Source organism: Anser anser, assembly GCF_964211835.1.
Source record: "Anser anser genome assembly, chromosome: 1".
NCBI lineage: Eukaryota > Metazoa > Chordata > Aves > Anseriformes > Anatidae > Anser > Anser anser.
In genome coordinates, this window is record NC_139720.1 from 38,207,825 (window position 1) to 38,234,016 (window position 26,192).

The 26,192-nt window shown below is 39.1% G+C and overlaps 1 protein-coding gene across 4 annotated transcripts; it reads right to left on the reverse strand.

The window, feature by feature from the left end:
* Window positions 1-612: 612 nt before the first annotated feature.
* MDM1 (Mdm1 nuclear protein) lies at window positions 613-25,777 on the reverse strand. Of its 4 annotated transcripts, none has more exons than XM_083815805.1 (15): window positions 25,438-25,777; window positions 24,893-24,998; window positions 21,493-21,851; window positions 20,914-21,048; window positions 18,963-19,106; window positions 16,777-16,910; window positions 14,542-14,641; window positions 10,269-10,307; window positions 9,717-9,892; window positions 8,122-8,400; window positions 6,281-6,426; window positions 6,023-6,153; window positions 5,317-5,575; window positions 4,164-4,232; window positions 613-1,902 (listed from the first exon to the last, which is right to left on the reverse strand). In XM_083815805.1, the coding sequence occupies exons 1-15, from the start codon at window positions 25,453-25,455 to the stop codon at window positions 1,793-1,795; spliced, it is 2,205 nt and encodes a 734-aa protein (XP_083671931.1). In that variant the 5' UTR covers window positions 25,456-25,777; the 3' UTR covers window positions 613-1,792. The 4 variants fall into 4 exon arrangements, with proteins under 4 accessions (XP_083671931.1, XP_083671930.1, XP_083671933.1 ...); XM_083815804.1 differs by having other exon boundaries at window positions 18,951-19,106; XM_083815807.1 differs by lacking the exon at window positions 25,438-25,777 and adding an exon at window positions 25,085-25,323 and having other exon boundaries at window positions 18,951-19,106.
* Between the last annotated feature and the right edge of the window lie 415 nt (window positions 25,778-26,192).

Below are 26,192 nucleotides of genomic sequence, written 5' to 3' on the forward strand. Positions count from 1 at the left end.
AAACATTAAACAATATGAAGAATGTGGACAGAAGACAACCAAATTAACATTTCCATCTTAACAAAAACATTTCCAGCTTTAGCCATTAAGTCTCCCACTGTAAAACAGTGGCGACTGTCAGTTTTCATATAAGATGTTTTACTCAAAAATAGGGTTTCTTTTTCAGTACAAACTTTCTGACCAATTACAACTTAAGCATTAACTGTATCCCAAAGAATAAGCCCAGAAGTCTTAGAGAAAAAATAAAATGCCTTGATTTGTTTCAAACTCTACTGGTAGGAAGCTATTGCAATGCAGAAATTCTGGAAATGGACACTGATTTCCATCATGATCAGTGCTGGATACCGTTCGTTTTGTATATCAACACCTCATTTGTTGGGGACTGTCCCTTCGGGCATTGCAGCCTTTCAGCTTGTGTAGCACCCATCTGCTCAGGACTCCAAATATCAACATATCCACATAGCTTTAGTAAGTTATTCTTTCTAAAGACTTGTTCTGCGGTCTTGTCTTTCAAAAGTCCATCAATGTTCCAGCTGAACAGCTGTTCCACTAAACAGAGAAGTGTCAACACAATAGACTGGTGTTTATCTGGAATAATTTGAATAGAAACAAAGCCAACTTAACCCTTTTTTATTTTAAGTATTACATAGACATAATTGTGTACAAAATCAGAATGCATACAAATGTGTACAAAATTCAAATTGTTCTGGTACAAAATTTCCAAATTAAATATTATTAACACTTGAAGCCACGCAAGAAGAAACAAACCACTGTAAGAGTTGGCTGCTAGCCATCTACTTCTTCGATTTCATGTTAATTTGTTTGCATCAGTTGCAAAGAGAAAACAGGCTGTCAGCATAAATCACAAATATTTTTTTGCTGTGACAACTGTAACAGTAGTCCAGTCTCCCATAAACAGGCAACTAGAAAGAGGTAATTAAAATGTCAAAGTCAAGAAAACATTCTTCTTTTATTTTAAGATATCAACTACCCCTAAGTACCTGAGGTTGAAGAGGGGCTGGGAAAGACCACTGTTTAAAGTGGCTAAGGTTGTTTTTTCTAGAGAAGTTGACATTAACGCTAAATATGGGTCTCGCCCACAAAACATTTCGCTACATCTTACAAGCTGCAGAACTGTACACAGTGATCTTTAACAGTCATCCTGGCCAAAAAACTGTGGGCAATCAACAAACCCTGAAGCCTAATGTCCTTTTCTGCAACTCTTGTATGTTCCGTATTAGCTTCCTTAAAAAGTAATAAGGGCTTTTTGGTAACAGGCTAAAAGTATTAAGTAGCAAAAGCAATGAATTTTGCTATAGTGCTGTGTTGTACTCACGCTTCATACAGTAACAGAATCAAATACACCACAGTTGCCTTTAAGGTATCTGGTTAAAGTCAAGCAACTGAGATGTTTGGTGAATGATAGCGTTGCCCCTGAATACTGTCCCACATCATACTGCCAGACTGCAGCAGAATACCTTGAAAAGTAATACACAGGTTACTGGGTACAGTAATCGTCTGAGTTTCAAGAGGTGCTATTAAAAACAAAACAAACAACAACAACAAATAAACATGGCTGTGTAACATAATTCTCAAATATAAAGGACCTATATTTTCAACACTGGTTTAAATGTTGAAATTTTAAATTGGGATGGCAAGTCCTAAAGTTAAGTCATAGTAGTGACAAGTGAAAGGATGCTACATGGCACCTACAATCATCATTTTTAAAAATTTACACTACAACCTATAAAAATAAATATTTTTACAGTTTCTATAAAACAGGTGGGAGAGCCTATGTCTTGCCCCAGAAATCCTCCTTCCTCTTCTGAGCTCGTTCCAGTATCTGAGATGCAAGTGAGCTAGAAGCTGCCGAGCGAGCAGAAATCTGAGACAGCCTGTCATCTGTTGGGGAAAGCAACAAGGGAAAAAATAAACACAAAGATTAAATATGCATTTAAAACACAGCTGCATTCATGGCAGACTTGGGAAGTACAGGTATTTTTATACCCTCTGTAATGGTAGATAATAGAACAGTATCACAATATACTTTGATTCTATTATTTGGTAACTGACATACAGGAGAAGAATTTCACTAGAAAGCTACTAGGAGGCCACGTAAGCTTAAGAGAGCTACATGCCTGGCACTTAAACTCAAGAATGAGATCCCCAATGTCACCTGGGGAATTCTGAAAGTACTACCCGATTCTCCAGGTCATCTTTACCTTTACTCTCCTGTCAGGGACCTCAGACATTGCTCCTCTGCATAGACTAGACTCTGACAAAAACATATTCATGAAAGCAAACCACTTCAAGCAAACAGGACAACCTTAGAATGCCACAACTAAAATATCACAACCTATGTTGCCAAAAGAGCTCTTTTGTGCCAAAAGCAGTTAGTGTGCCACAAGCTGTTAAAAGAAATGTATCTTCTGAAGAAAACAGGAAGTTTAACACAACGACAACAAGCAAGCTTTATAAATGTACTTCTGAAAGGTCTTCTTTTCGAACACAGGATCCACTTCACACCCAACAGAACTTTGAAAATTAAACAGCCTGGATGCTGCTTCTGTGGCAAAGCACAACGTTTTACTTCTGCAACATCATTATTAACTTGTTGCTACAGCCCCGTCAAGATGCTCTCTATGAAAAATTACACCCATTCTCCTGCAATGGATTAAAATATACATATATATATATATATATATATATATCCCTGCTTTCCAGGCCTCCTACCACCAAAACAACAACAAAGATTCTGCATCTAAGTTCTACCAGACCTGTACTTTGTCAGTGTTTCAATTAACTGTTCAGGAGCATTTCTAAATCCTTGAAATGCAGTCATTCAAACAGCTCACAACAGACTCACACGCTGTGCATAACAACTGTGTTCCCACGTATGAGAAAGCTGCTAACTACACTTGTGCAATCAGACGTGTCCTTGGAATAACTCCCAGTTTTGTATGCACATGAACAACTATGGGCATACGAAATATCCGTGAGCTGGCACATTGCACCTGTTTCTGAAAGCTCATATACCATCACTCAGCTCATAGTAAAAAAAAGAAACAGCAATTACTGCACTTGATCTGTGAGCTGCAAGCTCGTGGGAAGCTGCAGAGTACTATAGGATTTTGCATGGTTTATGTAGATACACAGATGCTTGGCTGAGCCATCTGCACAACCTACACATTTTCCAGCCAACTGCAATGAGTGAAATAGAGAATCAGTCTGAACCTTGGTTAAAACCAAGGAGCCAACAAGCATCAGGGGTACCAGAAAGGGCTTTGGTTACTCTGGGGTATATCTATAAATAAACTGCTGTCAGATACAACCTCACTCTGCCCATACTCTAATCTGAACCAAACACAAGTGATTGTGAGTTGCATAGCACCACACCAAGGTCAACCCTATACGTCAAGCTAAGAAATGATGTGTATCAGCCCAAACTTAATGAGGCTACAGTGCCTTTGGTTGACTCACACGACCAGAAGAGTTTTTTTGTGGCTGCCCACAAAAGGGCCAAGAAGACACACTGGTGGCCCATGCACGCACTGGCTGCTCCCCCCGAGTAAATTTACAGTAAATGGAAGAAAAAGCCAAAACAGCAATCAGAATAACAGGATGCCTCTGCTCCCTAACACACGTAGCAGAGGAGCAGGTTTGAAAATTGAAGTCAGAGGAAACATTTCATGCTACATATCTGGTGGCGAACACTCAAGCAAAATCTTTATCTGAAGATACGTGGTACCTTTTAAGTCGTATCCATAATTACTGAAGCTGCAACCTGAGCTGTGATCATTTTGCAGTTTGCTTCTGTTGCTACCAACACAAAGGCTTAAAAAAAATTGTGGGGAGGAAATGATTTTAGGTATGGAGTTGAGTAAGCTATATTAAACATACTGAACCACAATGGGCTGCTTAATTTTCAGCTGCATTTAATGGTTTATTTATGCTGGAATATACCTTCATATTCCTGCTTCACATTACCGGGGTGAACATTTTTAATTAGTTTTGATAAAACAAACAATGGGGCAGTTATTCATGCAAACACGTAAACCAGTATTAGTTACTGTATTCGGAGACCTCCCAAGTGACTGCAAAAGTTAAAATTAATCTAGGTAACACACATATGATATACAGTAATACTTTGTGATGAGAAATACCTTCATCATTATAGTTTCTTTCCTGAAGGGGTAACTGGAAAGATCTCATTTTTGGATTCCCAATATTTCCTAAGAGAAAAAAGTCAAAGCACGTTTTTGAAAAATTTCAAAAGAGACAAAGGATAATATTTAATTGTACAGCATTTGAAAATGTTGCATTATTTCCATCAAGACGAGTCTTTCAAACAGCAAACATGCCAAAAACTCCATGAGACTCCTTTACCCTAAGCTGATGTAGAAGTTATTCCATGGCGTTCTTCTCCCCTATCTTTGGTAAATGCCACAACAGCAATGCAGTAAACTGCACTCCAGGTGCTGAGCTACAATGTAGCACCAATTCTGATCTCTTTCCAAGGAGATTCTCTGGATTTCACTAATCCACTTAACCTGTCCAGTGCTTGCTCCTTTCTAGAATTAAATTATTACCTTATTATTAACTAGTAATTACAACACAAGAACCAAAAACTGTGGTATTATTTTGGGCAGCTATCGAAAGCCTTTCTGGAATGGCAATGCAAGTGTATAAACTTTATTTTGACTAAGGGGTGAAGGTCTCTTCATTATCAGATTTATGCCCTCAGTGCCCTCAACAGTTGTCAAAAATCTCTGAAATGCTCCAGCACAAATTCCTCCTCAAAGTAGAATTTTCACAGAGAATTAAAAAAAAAAAAAAAAAACCTTAAGTGTCTTTTCTCAATATCCAATAAATCTTTTTATGGATTTTTTTTTATTTGTTTGTTTCCATGTTCTGCAGAACTATTTAAGGAGATTATTTCTCAAAAATCCACAACTTCTGCAAAGTAATACCATGTTTTAGAGGTCCAGTTACACATCACTCCACATATACCTATCAGTTGTGGCCTAAAGATTAAACATTACAACTGTTCATGCTAAACCAAATTATTCTCACAATGAGCAAGTACTTACTGAAATTATTACAGAAAAATTAGACAACAGACCACTAGAATACGATGATGTTAGTGGAATCTGAAACCAGGGTGGACAGCTGTGTGCACACCTTCTCAGCAATATGTGCTAGAAAAGCTTCCATTTGCATACAACACATTCTTTATGGTCATTAAGGTCAGAATACTGCAAGGTGACCATTTCCATCCCCTGACACTAACACGGCCAGTTAATAAACAAAACCCACCATTATGCTGGAATTCAGGATCCTTGAGAGCTCCCTGAATACGGGGAGAGGGGCTCCAACAAGACACAGGGCAGCTTCTGGTTGATTTCAGCAGAGGAGGTACAGAGGAATGCTCTTGATGGGCTGAATTATGAGAAACTCGCTCATCAGAAACACCGTTAGAAGGCCACTGATCCTGCCTAAGTGGCAGAGGATCCAAAGTTCCCAGCCCAGCAGGTGGAGAGGTAAGGAGAGAAACAGCTTTCATTTCCACATCAGGCTAAAACAGAAGGTGGAGGATGGGGAGGGAGAAAAGCAACAACAACAAAAAAAGCAGCTCATATATACTGTTTTAAGTATATTCACACCAGCCTTCAAGTACAGACCCTCACGTATACACCAAATGGTTTTAAAAGGAAAAAAATCAAGGGCTCCGGATGGCAACTTGTGGGTTTTTTCATTTGTTTGTTAAAAAAAAAAAAAAAAAAAAACAGACCCCATACTTTTAGCAGAAAAATCCAAAATGGAGCTCATCTAATCTTACTCCTTTATTTGATTAAAAAAAAAAAAATACATATTTATTCAGACATCATCCCTTTTAGTCACAGATGCTGATAACTTTAGAATAAAATATAACACAAGAAAAAGAATTACTGAGTAAATTACTCAAATTACTTTAAAAGCATTTTCCTGAAATGCAAAATGCTAAGTTCCCTTCCTTACTCACCCGGAAGGATCTTCTTTTTGTAGCTTCTCTTATACCTTGCCTAGCTGAAGAAGGGTCTGTTCCTAAACCTCGCATTCTCGGCTGTGAAGATGAAGACCTCAATTTAGGAGGAGACACTAGAACCGCACCTCCTATTGTAGTGGAGAAAATGAAAAATAAATTATTACCTTAAAAAAAAAAAACTTACTGAATTAATTCATGTATGTCTTTTTTTCTTTAGTTCTTGAAATACAGTTTTGCATTTAAAAGTCTTTTTACCAACAGCAGGGGTAGTGAGATCATGATGGGTCCTCTGTGCTCTACAAAGTGCTCTCAGCTTTGGAGTAGGAAGTCTGCCGCCTGGCTCCGAGGATACAGAAGAAGAATCTGACACAGCTGCAGAATTCAGCAGTAAGGCATTCTCACTGCAAAAATGAGAAATGATTACAAGGTTAGCTAAGGACTCAGGCATCTTCCATTCAAACTTTTGACTTCTAACACATTCCTATGATGAAGGTAAGTCAGTTAGGGCCATAAAACACCAACAGCCTGTAGCTAAAACACCTGTTTGCAATGACAAATCCTGAACTCTAGCCCCAGGCCTCAGTTTCTGTAATTATTTTTTTGTAAGGTAACTGGATAAAATTCATAAACAGTCTCAAGCTACAAATTCAGGCTCCCTCTGTCCCAATAAACCTTGAATGCTTTGCTGCACAGTAGCACAGACTCAGCTGGGCTGGAAAGAGTCCTCGCCCAGCATAACTTTGAGCCTGAAGTTGCCAATAGTCACCTCAGAGGTGGGAATGTAGGTTTTGTCTCTTTTCAGTCAATGTGGTGGAACCGAAACCAAGTATCCCACATTTATGCAACCACTCTAGCCCCCAGGTTATTATATAAATCAGCACTACCACTTCTGTCTTCCTCCTCCAGATGCACTGCAAAATAAGGTGGCAGCATGCCCACGCTGTGCGAGGAACCTGATCCTACCAGTGCATGCTAGACACACTCTGAGGACCTCTAGGCAAGGAGTGTCTCATTTCTAGCTCTTAAGCAGGCTTGGATAGCATGCTGTTGTTAAGCTGCATGGCCACACCTAGAGCAGATCTCAGCTTGCACACAACCACATTGCAAGATAACAGAGAATCTTCAATATCAATCCAGAAACATCATTGAACTGCATCACCTCTAGAATCAGAAACTTAAAGTTTTCAGGTGACAGTTTTGAATGCTGAGGCCTGCGTTTCACTTCTATCTGGGTCTAGCATCTCAACCTTTCTTTGCCTGGCTTTGCATACAGGATATAATCCCCAAAGGAGATAATTACATTTCCTTACCTTAGATTTGTGGCGCAACACCAAAGATAAAACACAATAGGGAATAAAAAACGCTTAGATAGTACGGTAACAAGGGCCAGAGTTATTCAGCTTTAAATATATATCAAACTAAAATACCGTTCTACCAAAAAAGTCTGCAAAAGTTGCACAGTAAAAAGCCAGAGACTTCTGTAAGTAGATATAATATAAATCTTTCAATTGCCAAACACAGTACTATGCACTGTACAATCCACATGGTTCTAAATACCCCTACACTTTTTTCCTACCTGGCTTCAGTAATGTAATCACTTGTGATTACTGGATGCTATTTTTTTTTTCTCCAAAGTCCTCTATCTTTGCCCATGAGTTTTATTCAGAAAAACAGGCACTTAAGAACAAGATCGGCATGGATTCTGTCCTTTGAATCCTATGAATCCTACACTATCAACCTGAAGCAAATTGGGAGCTTTAATTTTCACTATGCTTTGCTGCTGTGCAACAAACAGCCTGTTCTGATAGGCCTAGACCACAAATTGTAAAGCTTTGGGAAAAACGCATTGTAATTTGTCATGCTTCTATTGATATTACAACTTCAGCCTGACAAGCTAGAAAGCCAGTATTCTTCTATCAACCAGCTCAATGTCTTGAAATTTCTTATTCCTTGTTGTACAATTAAAAAAAAAGGAGTCACACTAAATTATACTCTTTTAAAGTAAATCTGCTTTAAGAACAAAAACTAGTTAACCTACAAATTTCTGAGATGTTAGAGGAAAAAATTAAATATATGACAAACATGTTCAGTTTTACCCTTCAACTTTGTTATCTTCATTGGTGTCCTTATTGTTTTCTCCTAAATTCTGCACCGCAACTGCATCTTTTTCGTTTTCTTTTTCTTCCTCTCCTGTTGACTGCTGATTCTCCTTCTCTTCAGTAGCTTCTTGTTCACCCCAAACTAAACGCCTTTTGACTGGAACAGTTGAAGCATCTGACATGTCTTTTTTCTCAGGGCCATTCTCGTGTGACTCTTCCCTGGCTTCAGGTTGCTGCAGCATTTTTGGCCTTGGTGCAGTCTCTTTTTCAGAAACCCTAGGCAACAAAGAAAGCAGCATCTCATACCATTGATTTGCATGAAATACGTATGCCTATATAGAGCATATTCATTAACTTCAGTCCTTCATCAAAAGTACAGCTCAGATATTAAGAAGTGGTACAGTTAACGTGACGTACGATTAAACTCCCATTGAAATTTTAACTGATGTTTAAGCACAACCCGTTTTCAAACTAGGTTCTGTGAAAACTCTTTTTGAACTACTATTTCCAGAAATGGACTGTAAAATTATCTTTGTGTTTTGAAATATGAAACAACAAGCTCTGTATTTTGAAATATAAAACAACAATTTGGATTATCAGAAGTGCTCAAAATGTAACTAATTCCATGTGTAGCAACTGTCTGGTGGCACAATTTTGAAAGCCAAGCAGCTTAGAAAACTACTTTCTTGGCACAACTTTTCAAAGTTGCTCACAGAAATCAACACAGTGCACAGAAATAAGATCCCAGTGCAGAGAAATAAGGTCAGTAAGAGGGTCTGTATTTCACTGGCAAAAAAAATAAGCTAACAAATCCTAAAAATTACCACCCCATACTTGACATCAGTGTAATAAATACAGTTTTATGAGTCATCCCTCAACCCTTACAACAGCGACAGTCATGCAAATGCATAGATCTCCTCACACCACAGAAGCAGCAGTCTCAGTGGACCATACACTGAATCATCCAAGACATTGTTTTCAAACCTCAGATCTCAGCAAATACACAAATGACTTTTCTTCCCTCTTCGTTTGAAAAATATCTCTGTGCATATCACTAAAACACTATTTCTGAATTTTCCTAGCAAAATATTTAGCATCTGCCAATTCTGATGGAACTCTAAGAAAGGAAAAAATGGATGCACACCATTCCAGATCCTAAATCTTCATCTCAGAACTAAGCAGTGTCTTAAGACTCAACCACTGGGTTATTAATTAATCCTGACAAGAACATGGATGAATTCCAAGCAGGCAAAACGTATTTCACATCATTCCAATAGAAAGAGGAATATTACTTCAGTATGACTCAGTGATAAATTCTCCCATACTTGATGAAATTAAGGTTGTCACACTAAATATACATTTGTGGATAATTATAAAGGAGAAGCATTTCTCTTCTTTCGTAAGATTTGACCATGCCTCATTTTAAATCAGAGAACAAATCAACTGATACATCTGTGAAATGGTAAATGTCCACATCTGTTCCAGAGAATTTATGGTCAAACATCAAAGATCTTAAACCTATGCTAAGCCAACATTCAGCATTTTGCTCTGTTTCAGAGCTGCAGAATAACACGCAGGAATGCATGTCTTACCCAGCAAGATCTAGTGCTCTAATGTCATTGCTGATGCCTTCTTCTGAACTGGAACTCGAGGACACATCCCAAAGACTGTTATTATCAGACAGGATCTGGTTGAGATGGTATCGGGAGAAGTGTGTTCCCTCTATTCGCTGTCTGTAAGCTTTGGCTCTTGCTCGAAGTTCTCTCACCTGCACATCAAAGTTTCGTTAAGTTGTACATCTCTTTCAAGTTCACTTATATATTACTACAAAGTACTTGCATTTGCTAATGGCTGCTAAAGGAGAAAGGCAAGTTACTCATAACACAGGGCCACCCACAGCACGAACATTGCATGCTACAGCAAGTGCAAAAAAAGGAAAGCAAAAATAACAGAAGTTTACGTTTAGTAAGCATGTTTCAGCCATTAAGCCAAAGCAAAATTATCAATTACTTATTCAGTGAGCACAAAAAGTTATGCAGCAGCTATGAGTAAGTTTAGTGTTGGATTCTAGTCTTTTCACCAGGATTTAGGCACAGCACAATGCTCCATTAAAACATTCACAAAAGAACTTAGATGCAACCAACCTCCATATACCACATGGAATTTAGGGGGTTTTGAGATGCCTAAGAAGAGGAATACAGAATTATTTTAAAATTTCTTAATTTCCTGTCAACACTGTATCACTCTTCTAACTTTATTACAGTCTAAGTAAGTAACTAAAGACTGAAAACCTGCCAGTACAGCTCTATGCTGCCTCCCTGAGATTCAGTAACAAGTTGTAAAACAAACACATCAGCACTGGTATTTTGACAATTTTTGTCAAGGTTAAGGAAATTAATTTAGATTTCTAAGCCTTAACGCTCAAAAATTCAATCAGCACATATTAATTTCTGAGTATTTCCAGTCAACAGATCTGTATGCAAGTGTACTACTGAGTTAATAGGTTGTGAATACTGCTACTGTTTATTGCTACACTAATTTTATCTCAGCAAGGAGCTGACGACTACATGAGATCTCTTAATGCTATTTTGTGTAAGTCACAATATCAAAATCATTCCTTCTAGACTATCACTAACTGTAAGAATGAGATGCAAAACTGCTAAAATGTCAGTTTTTGTTTCAAAAATAAGCATTGCAAACCCTCTCTTTTAGATATTATGCTGCTGATTTAACACCGCCATTTTTATGGCTAAAACTGTTGCAATACTCACTGCCTTGTGTCTTTCACACAAACACAATTTAAAGCACATGAATAAAAAGCAACAACAAAACTTTTATTTTCAAATGATTAAAAATAAGTTCTTGATATGGTTGTATGTATCTTGTTATCCGGTCTCACTAAAAAATGGTTCAGAGGAAATAAGCACTTTGTCAAAGAGCAGAAAAGCAATACTGACACTACCCTTAGTACAATTTTACTTTATTATTATTGTTATTTATTTCACAATAGGCTTAACATAGTTCTTCCTGAAAGGAACAGGGGTAAGTGGGCCAAATTCCACAAATCCCACTAAAAGCACACGGATACAGCGGATAGAAATCCACTTAGACTACACCAGCTAATGCCCCACAAGTTGACCCACTAAACTTCCAAAGAATAGCCCATTAAAAATATATACTTGTCATTTTAAGAGGAGAGTTTAAAGTTTGAGATGCGAGCGATTTACTGGATTATTCACTTTAAGCAGAAGAATGAAAAATTAATTATGATAGCCACAACAGAAGGAATATAAATCCAGAGCAACAGGACACTGCGGGGGGAGGAAGAATACTATGTCTCCAGTGAATTGTGAAGAAGTACAAAGGACAAGCGTCTCCTTCAGTGACTCAGCAGGCAGCGTTATCTCAGCAGGACACAAGCCCCAGAGAGTCCTGCTGTGATTATGAATCGTCCACATTAATTTTTCAAAAGCATAATTCAAAGAGGTCTTTTCATTCTGCTGCTCAAAAGAAAACCTTAATGATGTGTATTTTAGGTAGCAATCTAGCAATAATCACTACAGCTAAGGTCATGCCAGGACTCTATTACAATCTTCGCTGTTGGGCTCAGAACTTCAGAAAGTCCATTTCGGACCCAAAGCTATCTACGTATGGTCTCAACTAAGGGGGAAACCCGACTGCAGCAGTCAAAGCTTATCATCTAATCACTTACACTACAGAGAGGTGTTCTGTAGGCACCCTCAACAGGGGGGAGTCTCAAAGAGCAACCTGAGGCAGCAGTGACACAGCTCTGCAGAGCAGCCGTGGCAGTGCATTAGCACGGGAACAGGTAGGGAATCGTTTACAAACCAAAAGGACTGCTGAGAAACGGGTAAGGAAGCCTGTATTGTGAATGGCTTTGTTGCTTTACAAACAAAACTACTGCTTGATGCTTTTTCCAAGCTTTACATCCCTTTATTAATCTGCAGTAACGTATTTCTCAAATGGCTAAATTCTTTCTTAGGTCTCAACTGTGAATGAAATATTTTATTCATTTCTGTTAATTCAGACATACTGGATTCCTAGCCCTTAGAACAAAAATATTACTGAACTCAGAAAAAAAATAAAGCCCAGCAAAAGATGAGGTCTATCAGGTTTTTTTATTCATATACTAAGAGAGGTTTTAAGAATTAATTTAATTAATCTTGGTTTCCTTCCAGTCTATCCAGAAGACTGGAAAAATTCCAAGCTTTAAACTTGCACTACACCCACAAAAAACTTCATTTTGAGTCATAATCCTGTAAGATTTATACGGAAATACTAATAAGACACTAACAATTAAAAAACAAAATACACAGAAAATCGCACTAACACATTTGCACAAGCTAAATAGTTTTCTTTGTCTATTAGACAAACTAGATCGATATGCTCACAGACATGTGATTCCAAGTCTAACAGAGGAGAAATTCAGGCAATTCCAATTCCAAAAGCCTCTTCTATATGAAGTCACACTAAGATCTAACGTAGGTATGTATATTTAGAAGTGTGTATGTCATATAAGCATATTTATAGTCAATAAAACATTTGTTATAATTGTCTTAAAAATTGGCTCTTCTAGCTACCTGGCACAACTCCTTCACTTCGAAGGCCCTAAAAATCCTACTAATTCTTTTTTTGAATTCTTCATGAGGTGACTTTTTTTCAGGTTTCCTCTGCAAGTCTCTTGTCAGCAACAAAACCTCCACAGAAGAGTCAGACCCATCCAAACCACCTATCTACAGCGTGGGAATTTCTTGTGCACTCTAATTAAACACCAGATATATTTACTTCCAACTTCTCTCAAACACATCCTAAAAAAGATCCTGCCTTGTTAAGGCCTAACGCCCACCCTCCACCTGCAGTCTCCTCATTCCTTCCCTTGATCGTCCTGCAGAGACTCCTCCCACCCAGCCGTGTAGCAAACAAAATACGCTCCACGGCAATGCGTCCCTTTCCCTCTGCTTGCCTACCAGGCAGCCACTCTTGAAGCAGACGCTGCTCTGGACTGCCGCCTGCTCCAGTTTTGGATGTTTCTGACACAACATCCAGTCTCCAGACAAAAGCCTTAGATGCCAGACAAATGCGGTGATATTCCACAGAAACGTTCTGTATACTGCTTACAGCCAGGCTGCATGAGTAGCTTAGATTATTCTACAGCCTTAGGAATGATTAGTGTAAATCTAATACATACATCGGTATTTATCAAACAGAAAATACTGCTCGTTTTTAGTCCTCTAACCTCCTCACCAGACTGTTTTTGCAGAACGGATTATCTGATGATGGATACAATAATTTGAGTCACCACAAACTACAATATAATTTAAACTTCGAGACTTATTTCTCATTATTACCTACACTCAATATAAATTTCTTTTTACCTAAGAAGAAGAATAGAATGACTTTTTAGATCCAGTAAGAAAACATAGAACTGAAAGCTACCACGATACTCGTGCCTTTTCCAGAGAATGCTATTTGCTGAAGCTCAAAGCCCAGTGCCCTAGAGCCATCCCCTCCAGTTCTGCCTTCCACATCAGCTTGGTCTTGACCGATGAGACAGCTCTCATTTGCCAAGTATCTACCATGTATTTAGCGGCACGCAGTGTGTCAGGAAGGCTCCCTCCATCACATGAGAGAAGCCTAGGCCACTTCAGTGAAATCTGACTGCTGCAGAACTAGCTCTGGCAGTTTTTTAGCAGATTGCTGAAGGTTTTGATGTACTTGGGTAATTCAGGGAACCTTACTCAATAATCGCTATGAAATACTACGCTCCTGAAGCTGTTGAGTGTTTTCAGAGTTCTCAAATGAGTTCCTATGGGGTATAACACTGATTGTGGTTGCTAAATAAATTACAAGAAAATACTTAGGTTTGCTAAAATTGGACAGAGAAATTCTAAATTTTATGGTGCATTCGACTGAACGCAGCTGACTGCTTTGAATGGATTTATCCTGGCAGGCTAACAAACTGAGCCTGACCGTCAGACTGACCTAGGCTCATACATGTGTTGGCCTTTTCCTTTTATCCCCTTGAAACTCCTACCATCTAATTCTACACTGTAAAAACACATTAAAACTGAGCTGAACATCCAACACTGCAATTATCCAGTCGAAAAGATGCTGTTCTGGACAACTCTGATTTGTAAAGGGAAACAAAGTTCCTCCCTCACTTTCCATGTCACATTAATTAATTTATTTTTAAAATCACACTGCGTCTTACTTTTTCTTACTACATATTAATCTGACTTGTCAGAACTTAGTCTTCTTTGTAGTCACCTTTGTTAGCACTGCAATCCAAAACCATTTTATGAAGACCACAATTCGAAGTTTGTTGCATATAAAAAAGGATAATACAAAGCATACTCAGGTTTCAGATTTTTTTTTTTTTTTTTTAATAATACTCACCTGATTGGGAACTTTACTCCTAATACGAGACCAAGCTCCATCTTTGTAGAAATACTGGGCTGGAGACAAAAATTTTGACCTATATTCAGTGTTAATCTTCCTAGGATACCAAGAATGAGGATGGGGGGAAAAAACAGAAAGAATAAAGCTTGATACCCAGAAGTCTTTAAGAACATTTTTAAATTTATATTAACAATAAAAGGTATTCTTGCACTTAAATTCCAGGGCTAAGATATGAAAATGCACACTTTGAAACACAGCTGACCACCGTCAACACAAATAGGAAAGACATAAGAGCTCTTTCATTTGGTAGTTCTCAAGTCTTCAAGTAGTTACTCCTGTTGTTTTCCTCACAACACTTCTGCCAGAAACTTTTCCCCTCTCAGCCAAATCAGCAGAACACAGTACACATACAAGCCTCAATTATTTCAGTACAAAATGGAACATCTTGGTTTAAGTCACTGATGAAGGTGCATTTAAGTAAAATTGCCTGGTCTGGCACTAAGGCGCCCAAGATGTTTCCTTCTATGAACTCTGCTATAAAGGCAACATGCTCTGCATATGGCTGGGGTGGGTTCTTGGGGGCAGAAACATCTGACTACCAGAACAACGTTCAGTAATAATTCATCTAACTATGGCCTACTGTCTTTGATCTTCAAAAGCACTCTGTACGCTTAAAGACAGATTCATTTTCCCTTCAGCCACTCAAGTGTAAACAGAAAAATTAGCATAATCCAACCTAACGCAGGCACTAAGCAATACTACAAGCCCTTTAAACACTGAACTGTGGCTGTATTAGCTTAAATCTAAAGAGTTGGTTTTGCTTTAGAGCATTGCTAACTTTTTTCACCTGATATTTAATATATTAAAATAAATATACTTTTTCAGTCCTTCAGAAGTAGATCATAGAAGTCTGAAGTCAGAGAATAAAATGCACCTTTTAAAACAAAAAGTATCAGGGCGAAAAAGAAACTTTATATTCAGAACTTCTTTCCATATGGCTCCTTTTTTAAGACTCAGATTTTTTTCAGTTTTACTTGCAAAACTAAAGGACTAGTTCAAAAACACATCACTTCTGTGCCTCTGTCTGTCATTCTGTTGCAAAAGCAGGCCATGCAAAGCAGGTTGCATACGAAGTGCAAGTCCTGTCTGCATATTGACAACTTTTCCTCTGCACATTTTGACAATTATTTGCACAGTGACTGTTTTGGAAACTTTTGTTTGTGCTACCACACTGAAGGCGTAAGAGGCAGAAACCTGTCCTTAAATTGGTAGAAAATGCTCAAGAATTTTATACAGAATTTTACACTGAAAAATTGGCTACAATCTATGACATCAAGGAACTATGAAATCTAAAGATTTAAAGGCTTCAACTACCTTATATCCGCTCACTTTTTCATAAAGCAATTTTATTTCATAGTGTTTGGGGAGATGATTTTGTCATTATCTGCCTATACCTAAAAGCATTCAGACCTTGGTAAGTCTCCTCTCCCATCTTCAATCTAATACCTTAACACTGACAGAAAGCCGTGTGAAGGGAAGCAATCACTGGGAGATATACGAAGTGTGAAGACAGCAGAGATGGAATAGATTTACGCATTTTTAACCTTACTTCCATTCTGGGTTTTCATTTCTCTGACTTACCTCAGATGTGTGGAAAAAGGAAACATGAGTTCAGTTTCTACAATGTAGGTATGCGGCAGGAGAAAGATATTTGGATATCTCTCAGTAACATACAGTGTCATTTTATTTCAGTGTTTGTCAGATTACCCTATATTACCCTATAATAAATTTCTTTATTTCCCTTTAGTCTTGTATGGTCCAGAAAAAGAAGACATCAAGTACAATCGACTCAGTTTTAAGACATGTAGAGCAAGCATAGGAAAGCAGTTTGAAAGGTGACTACAACTTCCAAAGCACTCTCTGAGAGTTTAGAAGCAGCACTGCATCGATTTAATTTCATTTGATTTTAATTTATCAATAATAACATTATTGCATCAGGAGGTTCATCTGAACCAGTGTGTTTACAAAGCTTCCACTGCCTGGAGAAAGGGATACAAATTAACATCAGGTTTAGAGGTACCCACAGGAAGCTCAGACTGAGTGCTGCAGGGCACAGACACCACAGTTGTTCTTGTGACTACAGGATCATATGGATAAAGGCCATCATAAACCATTCTAAACAGTCAGCTGTACACCTATTTGCTAGGCTAGGTTTTCCCATTTTATACATACCCACGATTTGTACGTAAAGAGAGGGGCTTTTGACTGATATGCTGCTTATTTTTTTGTTTAGGATGTTTCTGCTCTGATTTCCCTTGTTTTGATGCATCTTCTGCTGGCTTGTGAAACGGTTCTTCCCTCTTACTCTAAGGCAAAGATAATTTTAAAAATACTGCATTAGCTAACAAACTGAAAACCCTCATGTTCCTTTTGACGTCAAACTTTTGCAAAAAGTTAATTTTAAAATGTTAGCTGTTTGGCATACTTAATACAAGATAGCATATTACATTTTGTTAATGCAAGAATCAACCAGCAAAATGCCAAAGCTATAATTCCAAGTGCAGCATTCACTTAGTTAGATGATCTATTCTGTACACTTCACAAAATGAATTTAACACAAAAAATAAATAAAAAAAAGAGCACCATACCTGTGCATTCTAACCAGACTCAACATGTATATTTCTGGAATTTATAATTAAAATAAATAAATACTGTTAGCCTTATAGTAAAGCAATATAAACCGATTTATAATAAACCAAAATGTGATTTTTTAATTTGCTGTCCTTCTGGTTTTGAAAGGGTCAGATTGATTTGTTCAGCTTTCACATCAAACATTTTTTTCCTGTTTATTTCATCTTCTTGGAAATCTCAAACATTATTTCTTTTTCTGCTGGAGACCTTTACAGAAATTGTTCAAATTCAAGAAAACAAGCACGTAAAGCAAGAAAAATAGCACACACAAACTCCCAAATTTTTCTTTGAAGAAATTCATCAGAGAAGGTATGTGGGTATAGACAAAAAGCATTTTGAACGCTTTCACCAAAAATTCCCTTCTCGTGCCTTCTTTTCCTTTCCTTATTAACTCTTATGGGAAAACATAACATGAATTTCTGATATAAGAAACAAAGAAACGTTTCCTGAAAGCCTCGTGACTTTTAGGTTTTCTTCACATCTGCTAGAAGAGGCAGGAAGGGGCATAAAGTTTATCAGTCTCAAATGAGACTTAAAACAGGCAGGTCTAGGTTCTAAATCATAAAGCCTCCAAGTCAACAAACGTCTTTAAGAACCTCGAAAGTACCGACAGCTTAAACCAAGCCACAGGCACTCCATGTTAAGGATGCATCTGGCTCAGTAACAGTCCTACGGAACATGCTGCCTTACAATGGCTGTTTCTGTTTATCAAGAAACAGAGGCGGGCATTGAAGAGACTCTCATGCGGTCCTTCCACCTGAACGAAGGTTAGCTAACCTGCAGAAATTTAGACAACGCTACTCTCAGCATCTTGTTACAAAAAGAGACATTCATCTTTCCACCTTGCAAAATGTCATGCAATCTAAACTGCTCTCTCCTATTTTCAGAAGGTCTTAGTCTGAAGCAATTCCTTGTTATTAAATGCATTTGGTAAAAAAAACTACAACCACATTTACTAAAATTCCACCAGTGTTTGTTCAAGTCAACAGCAAGACAAGGAAATGCAAGGCCTCAGACAGCTAACTGACTTTTGTAAAAGACGTTTTGCTCTGATCAACAGAACTTACATAGGCTATACAACGGCCTGTGTTTACCTTTCAACTTATGAAGCTAAAGGCAAATCAACGATAACCCTTCCTCCATATTTCTTTAAAAAAAATATTGTCTGAAAATCAGTTCCAACTGTGACATCATAATTTCTTTGTTTTTAATTCACACACTATCTGACTTACCTAATAAATTCCAGGCCTAAACAGTAGTAAAAGCATAAGCCCTCCCATCCATCCTCCTGCACCCTAAGAAACTACACTGGTAGCAACAAGAGCATAAACTGGAGTTAGATTTCAGAAACTATGCCAATCACTAAAAATGTTTGCATGAAAAAAAAAAGAAGAATGAACTCAAACTAAGAACTCAAAAAAGAACTTGAAAATTCATAATCAAATTAAGGTGACAGTTCAGGAAAAAAACACTTGGAATGACTTTGTAAACTGAACAAATGCATTGCAGAAACTACTAAGAGCAAATAAAGCTGTACAGTGCTGTTTTCAGTCTTTTACAGCAAAACAACTACTGAGTCCAGTCCAGTGTCATTAATAACAGCTACGAAATGTAACTGAAACAATTTTTTAAAAATACTCACACCCACATTATTGAAAAGAACAATCAAAACTATTAAAGCATACTTAATGCCTTTCTTTTAGGGAAATATTTACTTGCTCACAAACCAGAAATTCTTTCTCTTCTGAACAGCATCTCTCTTGTGGGCTCTTAGCAGGAGGAGAACCTTTGAAATTTCTCTCATGTTCTGTTTCAGAAGTAATTGCAGGAGACTTGAACGGAGGTATGGATTTACTCGTATTGCAAATAACCTTTAGGTAAGGAAAAAAGATGAAAAAAATAGTATGGTGATTTGCTTACCTTAAGGCTACATTTTCAAAATCAGTTAACCAATTCAACATACCAACAGAGAGCCAGTCATGCATAAAAATACAGTATGTGCAGGCTAATTAACATCTAGGACAAACTGAAAAGAAACTTGCTTTCAAAAAAATACATTTGAAGGAGAACGATTCAGGCACAGTTAAACCTGTGCTCAAACGCTGTTCTTACCAAAGTTCACTAGCAAAGGTTTTCTTTATTTGGGAAGACAGTGGGGAATGCTGCAGCTCAGCTTCAGGCTTATATGTAGGATTTATTTATTTTTAAAACAGATGCCATAAAACTTCCCTAGGAGTCCTGTCCATAAGAAACAACAGATGACTGTTCTCTGTTTTTGAACTGGATGCTTAAGGCTTGGTAATTTGATCCAACCACTGTTTTCCACTCGCTACTGCATTATAAGCCAAGGTACAGAATTCACCTAATATGTGATCTGATATCATTTCCTCATGGGGTGTTGAGAGTCAAAAGACCAGGCCATATGTCACACGTGGCATACGTTTTCCTCAGCTTTGCTATGTGAGTTTAGGTGAGACTTACAACCTAACTTGGATAACTTGGTCAAACCAAACTGATTTCTAATAAAATCAAACGGAATTCCGTATGAAATTTTCCGTAGGGTAACATTCTGGGACTGGCCTCTTCCTGAAACGGTCCTTTGGTTTCTATGCTACTGTCACACTTTTCAGTGAGTTCTCCTTGCATAAGGGACTGCTGGGAAACAGGTATCTCAAAGTACGTCCACCTGCTTGGCATTGCAACAAGAAAAATACAGGAACAGGTTTATAGTGATTGACCCTAGTTATCAACATCTATCACCTCTGAAAGCCGTTAGGGAACAAATCTGCTGCCTGCAGATAGCAAAAGAGATAGCATCATCTGTGGTAATCCCATTAATGCGTATGCCCCTAGTGAAAAAACAAGACTAAACAAAAGCTTTCTTTTACAGCAAAGTTTAAAATTCCAGATTCTGCAGAAAGGCCTATACTGTAAAAGGACCAAAAGACAGAGAGGGTCTCTTTTGTCCCAACCTCAGTAACAATATATTCAAAACACGAAGCAGTCTCACAAGCAGAATTATTCTTCATGATCCGATTAGCAACGTTCCCAATCCTATGAAGTCCAAAAACTCCTAAGATGCATCAAAATCCCACAGGAGTGTCTTAACATCAGGAAATTCCACTCATATATAAGCAGTTCTCATGAAAGAAAAAACACAGCTGACTAACTACAGAGATGCACTTTAGGGCCTAGAATTATATGTGCACAGAGATGGAGACTGCGAGTAAGAAAACATGGTAGCCCATAAAAGACCCTGAAAATAAATACTGAAACCTGCTTGATTTCAGTGGCAAGACATGTTATTACAATAAAGAACATCTGAACATCCCTATGTTGATTATCTATATACAAGACGACATAAAAATTATGAAAATAAAGGGTAACACTGAGTAGGACCTCTGAGCTCCTCAGGTAAAATTAATGCAAATTAAAGAAAATGGTCCTGTTAGAAAGAAACTGAACAAAACCAGGGCGGAGGAGATCAAGTAATTACACTTGGCTACAATGAAGAATCACAAGGAAACACATCTGATTATCCTGCACTTCTTTATAATAGAAGAAAAAAATGTATTAATAGCATGCCAGTTTATGAAAAAAAAAAAAAAGGAAATCTTGGAAATTAAACAACTTTCCTTAGACGTAAAAGAAATTATTCATTTAGTTTTTGAAAGTTACCTCTTCAGCTGCAAGTATGGGTGACTTTTCATGAGGACTCTTCCAAATAAATTGGCTTTGATATTCAGAATTTCTGGGGAAAGTATTTAAACGTGGAATATTCATGCCTGCTTTCCTCTGAAGGACTCTGTGAAGCTGACAACATTTAAAAAAAAAAAAAAAAGAAAATTAACACCAATTGTTCCCTTTCCTACAATGTCTTGCAAGTCATAAATCTTTCAATGCACATCTTCAAAACATTTTTTTTTTGTTATAGGAATTGTATGAAGGCAAAGTATGTTTTCTCATTATAGCCAACAACCCCAAGAAGTCTATAAATCATCTGCTAAATCGTCATTTAAGTGAAATCAGTAGAGATGGCATGTGAAGGGGAAAATTTGTATTGACCTACAATGGAACCAAAAGCTGGTCTCAGAAGTACGGTTCTCCCACCAGAGAAGCTACAACGTAGAACAACATCAAAATACAGAACTAAGGAAAGTGAGACAACAGAGGTGGTGTTACGTGTGCTAACCTGCTGTAAATATCAGATTAGTAATTTTTATACCAGTCAATTTAAAAAAAATAATCTTCCCTTACCCCATTATCCATTTTTTCTGGTTCTTTTTTTGAAGATACAAATGCTTCATTTTTATTTGGTGGAGCTACAGTTGGTGATCTCTTCATATTGTTTTCTGCAAGGGCAAGAGCAGTTTCAACTCTAGAATCTGCAGAATGTGACCGAACTTTTGGGGGGAGCCTTGGTCCTTCCGGTGTTTCAATTTTTTCCTGATTCACATCATTATTATGGCCTGTGTGCAACTCTGCAGTCTTCAGAGCCTCAGTTTCAAGTGGGTCATCCAAATCACAATCTGCTGTCCATTCAAACGACTTTGAAATTTGTGGATTATGGTACGGTACCCTTCTCTTGGAAATGAAGTTTGGTTCTCTTGTGATTCCTAAAAAAAAAGGACATACTAGGTTTAACTAAAACGTTATCTTGAATACATAGTATCACTCTATTACAAGAAGAAACAGAAAGCTTTTCATACAACAGATAATTAGAGAAAAAATATTCTAGTATCTTTGAGCAATGACAGCCTATGAATTGTGGGCACAATCGTGAAATTATGACTTCTTTCACATCTGTGAATGCCCCTCCTTTCCACTCAAGAGGGACAGCAACACCGTGCTCCAGGACCATGCTGGATAAAACCCTGTTAAGAAAACGTGGCCACAGAACAATCTTTTGCAAGTTGATTCTGGGAACAAGAAAAACAGCAACAAAAATTAACAGAGACAGTGAAGAGAACGTTGTTAACACAGCTAAAGAATAACCAGCCTATAGTGATAAAGAATGTCATGAGCACTTCTAATTACACGTGCACTATATACCTTGCTAGACAGGTTCTCATTTACTGTGCATGGACCGTGACAGACCCCTAATACAATTGCAGGCCATTAAAGAACAGATACTTGAACTGACTTCCATTTTTGAGTGTCTTGAAGAGTCTATTTAAAACTATCACCTCAGATAGCCGGTAACACTTTATAGTGCAAACATGAAATAAATTCCAAAATTCTAAAGAGACCTCATAACAAAACAAGGTGTAAAGTTATTTTAAAGAATTGCTGACATTTACACATGCAGATGAAAATAGAATTACCCTACCATTTTAAGACAAGGACTGAATGGCTGAACACATTTAAAATGGAAAATCACAATTCAAACATGAAGTGTGCATATGTGATGGAAAAATAATTGAAGGCCTATAACTGGCTGAAAGAAACAATTTCTAGGAGAAAGAAACTCCCGTCTCATGAAAAAAAAAATGTAGAAAGCGATAAACTGCAGTGAAAGATCTATACATAATGTCTGTATGCCCAACTATATATACAGGTAGTAGGAAATAATTCCTGTGGAGAAACACTGGAAAAGTAATAGGAAAGAACTCAGAGCACCTCTTAACTCTTTCTGCCAGTATTCCAAGCCATTCTTAAAACTATCAATTATGCATTTCAACAGGAAGAACAGTAAGCATATTAACAACAGCAATCTGCACCAATGACTACAAAGTCCTACAAGGTGTCAAGAGTGATATTCAAAGATGCACACTGCTAAATGGCCAGTAGATAGGTGTGAGTGCAAATGAATCCGAAAATGTAGGAAAACTACACCAAGCACACGCAAAATCACAGCTACAATGTGAAAAGGAGAAACTGCTGTATTGCTAACTCATGACTTTATTGCAAGTCTTGTAATATTTGCTGTATGAAGTTTCACCATCCTTCACGTGACTGGAGATGATGCATAGCTTACAATTTTCAAAACAGGTTAATATGTGTGGATATGCCTGCATTTTATAATTTGTGGAAGTTACTCTCTTAAATACAGGCACCTGCACCTACAGGCATGTGCAAGGAAAGCAAGGTGTTGTGGTTTAACCCGGCTGGCAGCTAAACACCACACAGCCGTTCGCTCACCCTCCCCCCTCCCTCTCTGGGATGGGGGGAGAGAAACGGGAAAGTGAAGCCTGTGAGTTGAGATAAAGACGGTTTATTAAGACAGGAAAATAATAATAACAATAATAATAATAATAGTGATAATGGTAATAGTATTAACAATAATAATGTGTAAGAAAACAAGTGATGCACAATGCAATTGCTCACCACCCGCTGACCGATGCCCAGCCTATTCCCGAGCAGCCGGCCCCCCCACCCCGGCCAGCCACCCCTATATATTGTTTAGCATGACGTCAGATGGTATGGAATACCCCTTTGGCCAGTTTGGGTCAGCTGTCCTGGGTCTGTCCCCTCCCAGCTCCTGCTGCACCCCCAGCCTGCTCGCTGGCAGGACAGAGCAAGAAGCCGAAAAGTCCTTGGCCTGGTGTAAACACTGCTCTGCAACAATTAAAACATCAGCATGTTATCAGCGCTCTTCTCATCCTAATCCAAAACATAGCACCCTACCAGCTACTATGAGCTACTTAACTCTGTCCTAACTGGAACCAGGACACAAGGTTAAAGAAAGACGTATCTTGCTGTAACGAAGAAAGCAGTAATATACAAGTAAAATCTTTGGCAAAATTAAATTATTTACTGAAACGTCTAGAATTTTGGTCGAAAACAAACCATACTTCCAGCAGTTCGTTCTTAATTACTAGGCCATAATAGAGATCACTTATTGTATCGTCTAATGAATATACTGGACTCCAATTACACAGACTGCATAGAGTGATTGCACTGAATTGCACAACTCTGTTAATCTGCTTTGTGCCACTACAATAATTTGTATTGTTTTAATGCTCCTTTTCAATGCACTGCCAGTTGTCATCACTCTACAGCTTACTCCTATTCCTCAACTCTCAATGGGTCTTCCAATCCAGACGCTATTTCCTTTCTCTCCTACTTTTCAATTTCACATTTCCCTGCCAGGATAACATCTAGAACACTAAATCCCAGACTACAGCATCACAAGCTTTGCCGTTTAATGTCCATCTTTTTTGTTTGTCCTAGTCAGCTGCCATGGGTAAGTTTTCCTAACAATTTTACTTTATATTAGACTTTGATCAAATTAGTCTTTTCTTAATAAAAAAAATTACTTAGTGGTTCTATGTACCATAGGTAAACCAATGCATCCTTCTACGGGCTCTGTATGGGTTAACACTGCACCTGTGCTTCATGTTTGGGATTTAGTTTATGCTGCACACCAGAAACCACCTTTTTCGGGTTTTGTATAAATAGCACTAACATTAAAACAAAGTTTCAGTGTAGCCTGAAGAAAGATGGCATTCAAACATGCATTCCTACAAATAGTAACTAGGAATATAATTTCAATTGCGTAAAGAGTCCAAACTGCCAATGTTACCGGTTTGCTGTGGTCGCACACCCCACCACAGCAAACCTCTTGAGACCCACGGCACCTAAGGCTGATCTTCGTCAGGGCTGACTTGGGTGGTGCTGGGTTTTGCACTCGAGGGACAGTTTTGGGGACGCTTACCTAACTGATCCGACCGAAGTCCTGCCCACCCGGACTTCTGCTCTTGAGCTGGGCTACACAACTCTGGGGTTTTCCATCTGAAGTTTCTCTTATATTCGCTCAAGCCCTGCAGCAAACAGAGAGGTATCTGTCAAATGAGTGATGCCTGCCGCGCTTCTAGCACCTGTGGGTATGCAATCTGAGAGGAAACACCTCAAAAGACGTCTGCAGGAAACACTTAAAAGTAGGAGGCTGCTCTTCACCTCCCAAACCAAACCCTACAGAGACCAAAAACTACCCTCCGAACAGCAGGAGGAAAAAAAAAAAAAACCAAGCGTGGAACAGCTTCACGCATACAAAAAGCATGCAAAATCACGCTTTAAATAACTTCTTCCACGCCCACAACGGCGCTCTTTCTGCCTTTTGGGGCCGGTTTCCCTTAGCACAAGGCTCCCCCGCTCCCGCGGCCGCTCCTCCCGCCCGGCCGGGCCGGGCCGCGCCGGGCCCTTCACCGCCGCCGCCTGCCTGCCGCCCCCAGCCGCCCCGGCACCCCCTCGCCGCCTCACCCTGAAGCGCACGGGCATGGCGGAGCGCTGGGTGCCGGCCCTCGGCCTCCGACGCCGCCGCTGCCCCAGCAGAGCCGCCGGCCCCCTTCACCGGGCGCCTGCGCGGCGGCTGCACAACGGGGGCGGGGAGCGCCATGGCCCGGGGCCGGGCGGCCACCGCCTCCCCTCAGGGCGCTGCCCGCGGGGGCCATCTTGGTCCCGCGACTTGCTGAGCCCCTGCCCGCTGCCCACCGAGCCCCTCGGCCCAAAAGCGGCACGGCGTGGTTTTGCTGCTGCTGTGGCGGCCCCGGGAGGTCTGGCCGAAGGTGCCAAGGGGTTCTGCTGGCGGAAAAATAAGTTCCCTTGCCTTCCCGGAGGCCGAGCGGCGGTGTGCGGGCTGCCGTGCCTTCGGCTCAGCCGCCCTCCCGGCGCACCGCCTGCCGTCAGGAGATCCTAATCCATCTTCTGGGCCATATCTTCCTGCGGGGATCGCTTCTGCGGCTGGTCTCCTTTCGACACCCTCTCTTTGGCTACGTTGAATTAACAAGAGAGGGTTTAAAAAAATAAATAAATAAAATAAAAAAATCAGAAATATTAAGCAAAATGGCTTAGGCGGTCTGTACTCCCTCTGTCCTTTGCTGCTGACTCTCCCTGTCTGACTGCTTGGTGCAGCCTGTTGCTGTTCTCCAGCACAGCCTAAGCTGCTTGAGCGAGGGCTTTGCCATCTCTGTCTCTCCAAAGCAGCCTGTTAGACGTTGGAAGAGTGATCCCAAGCC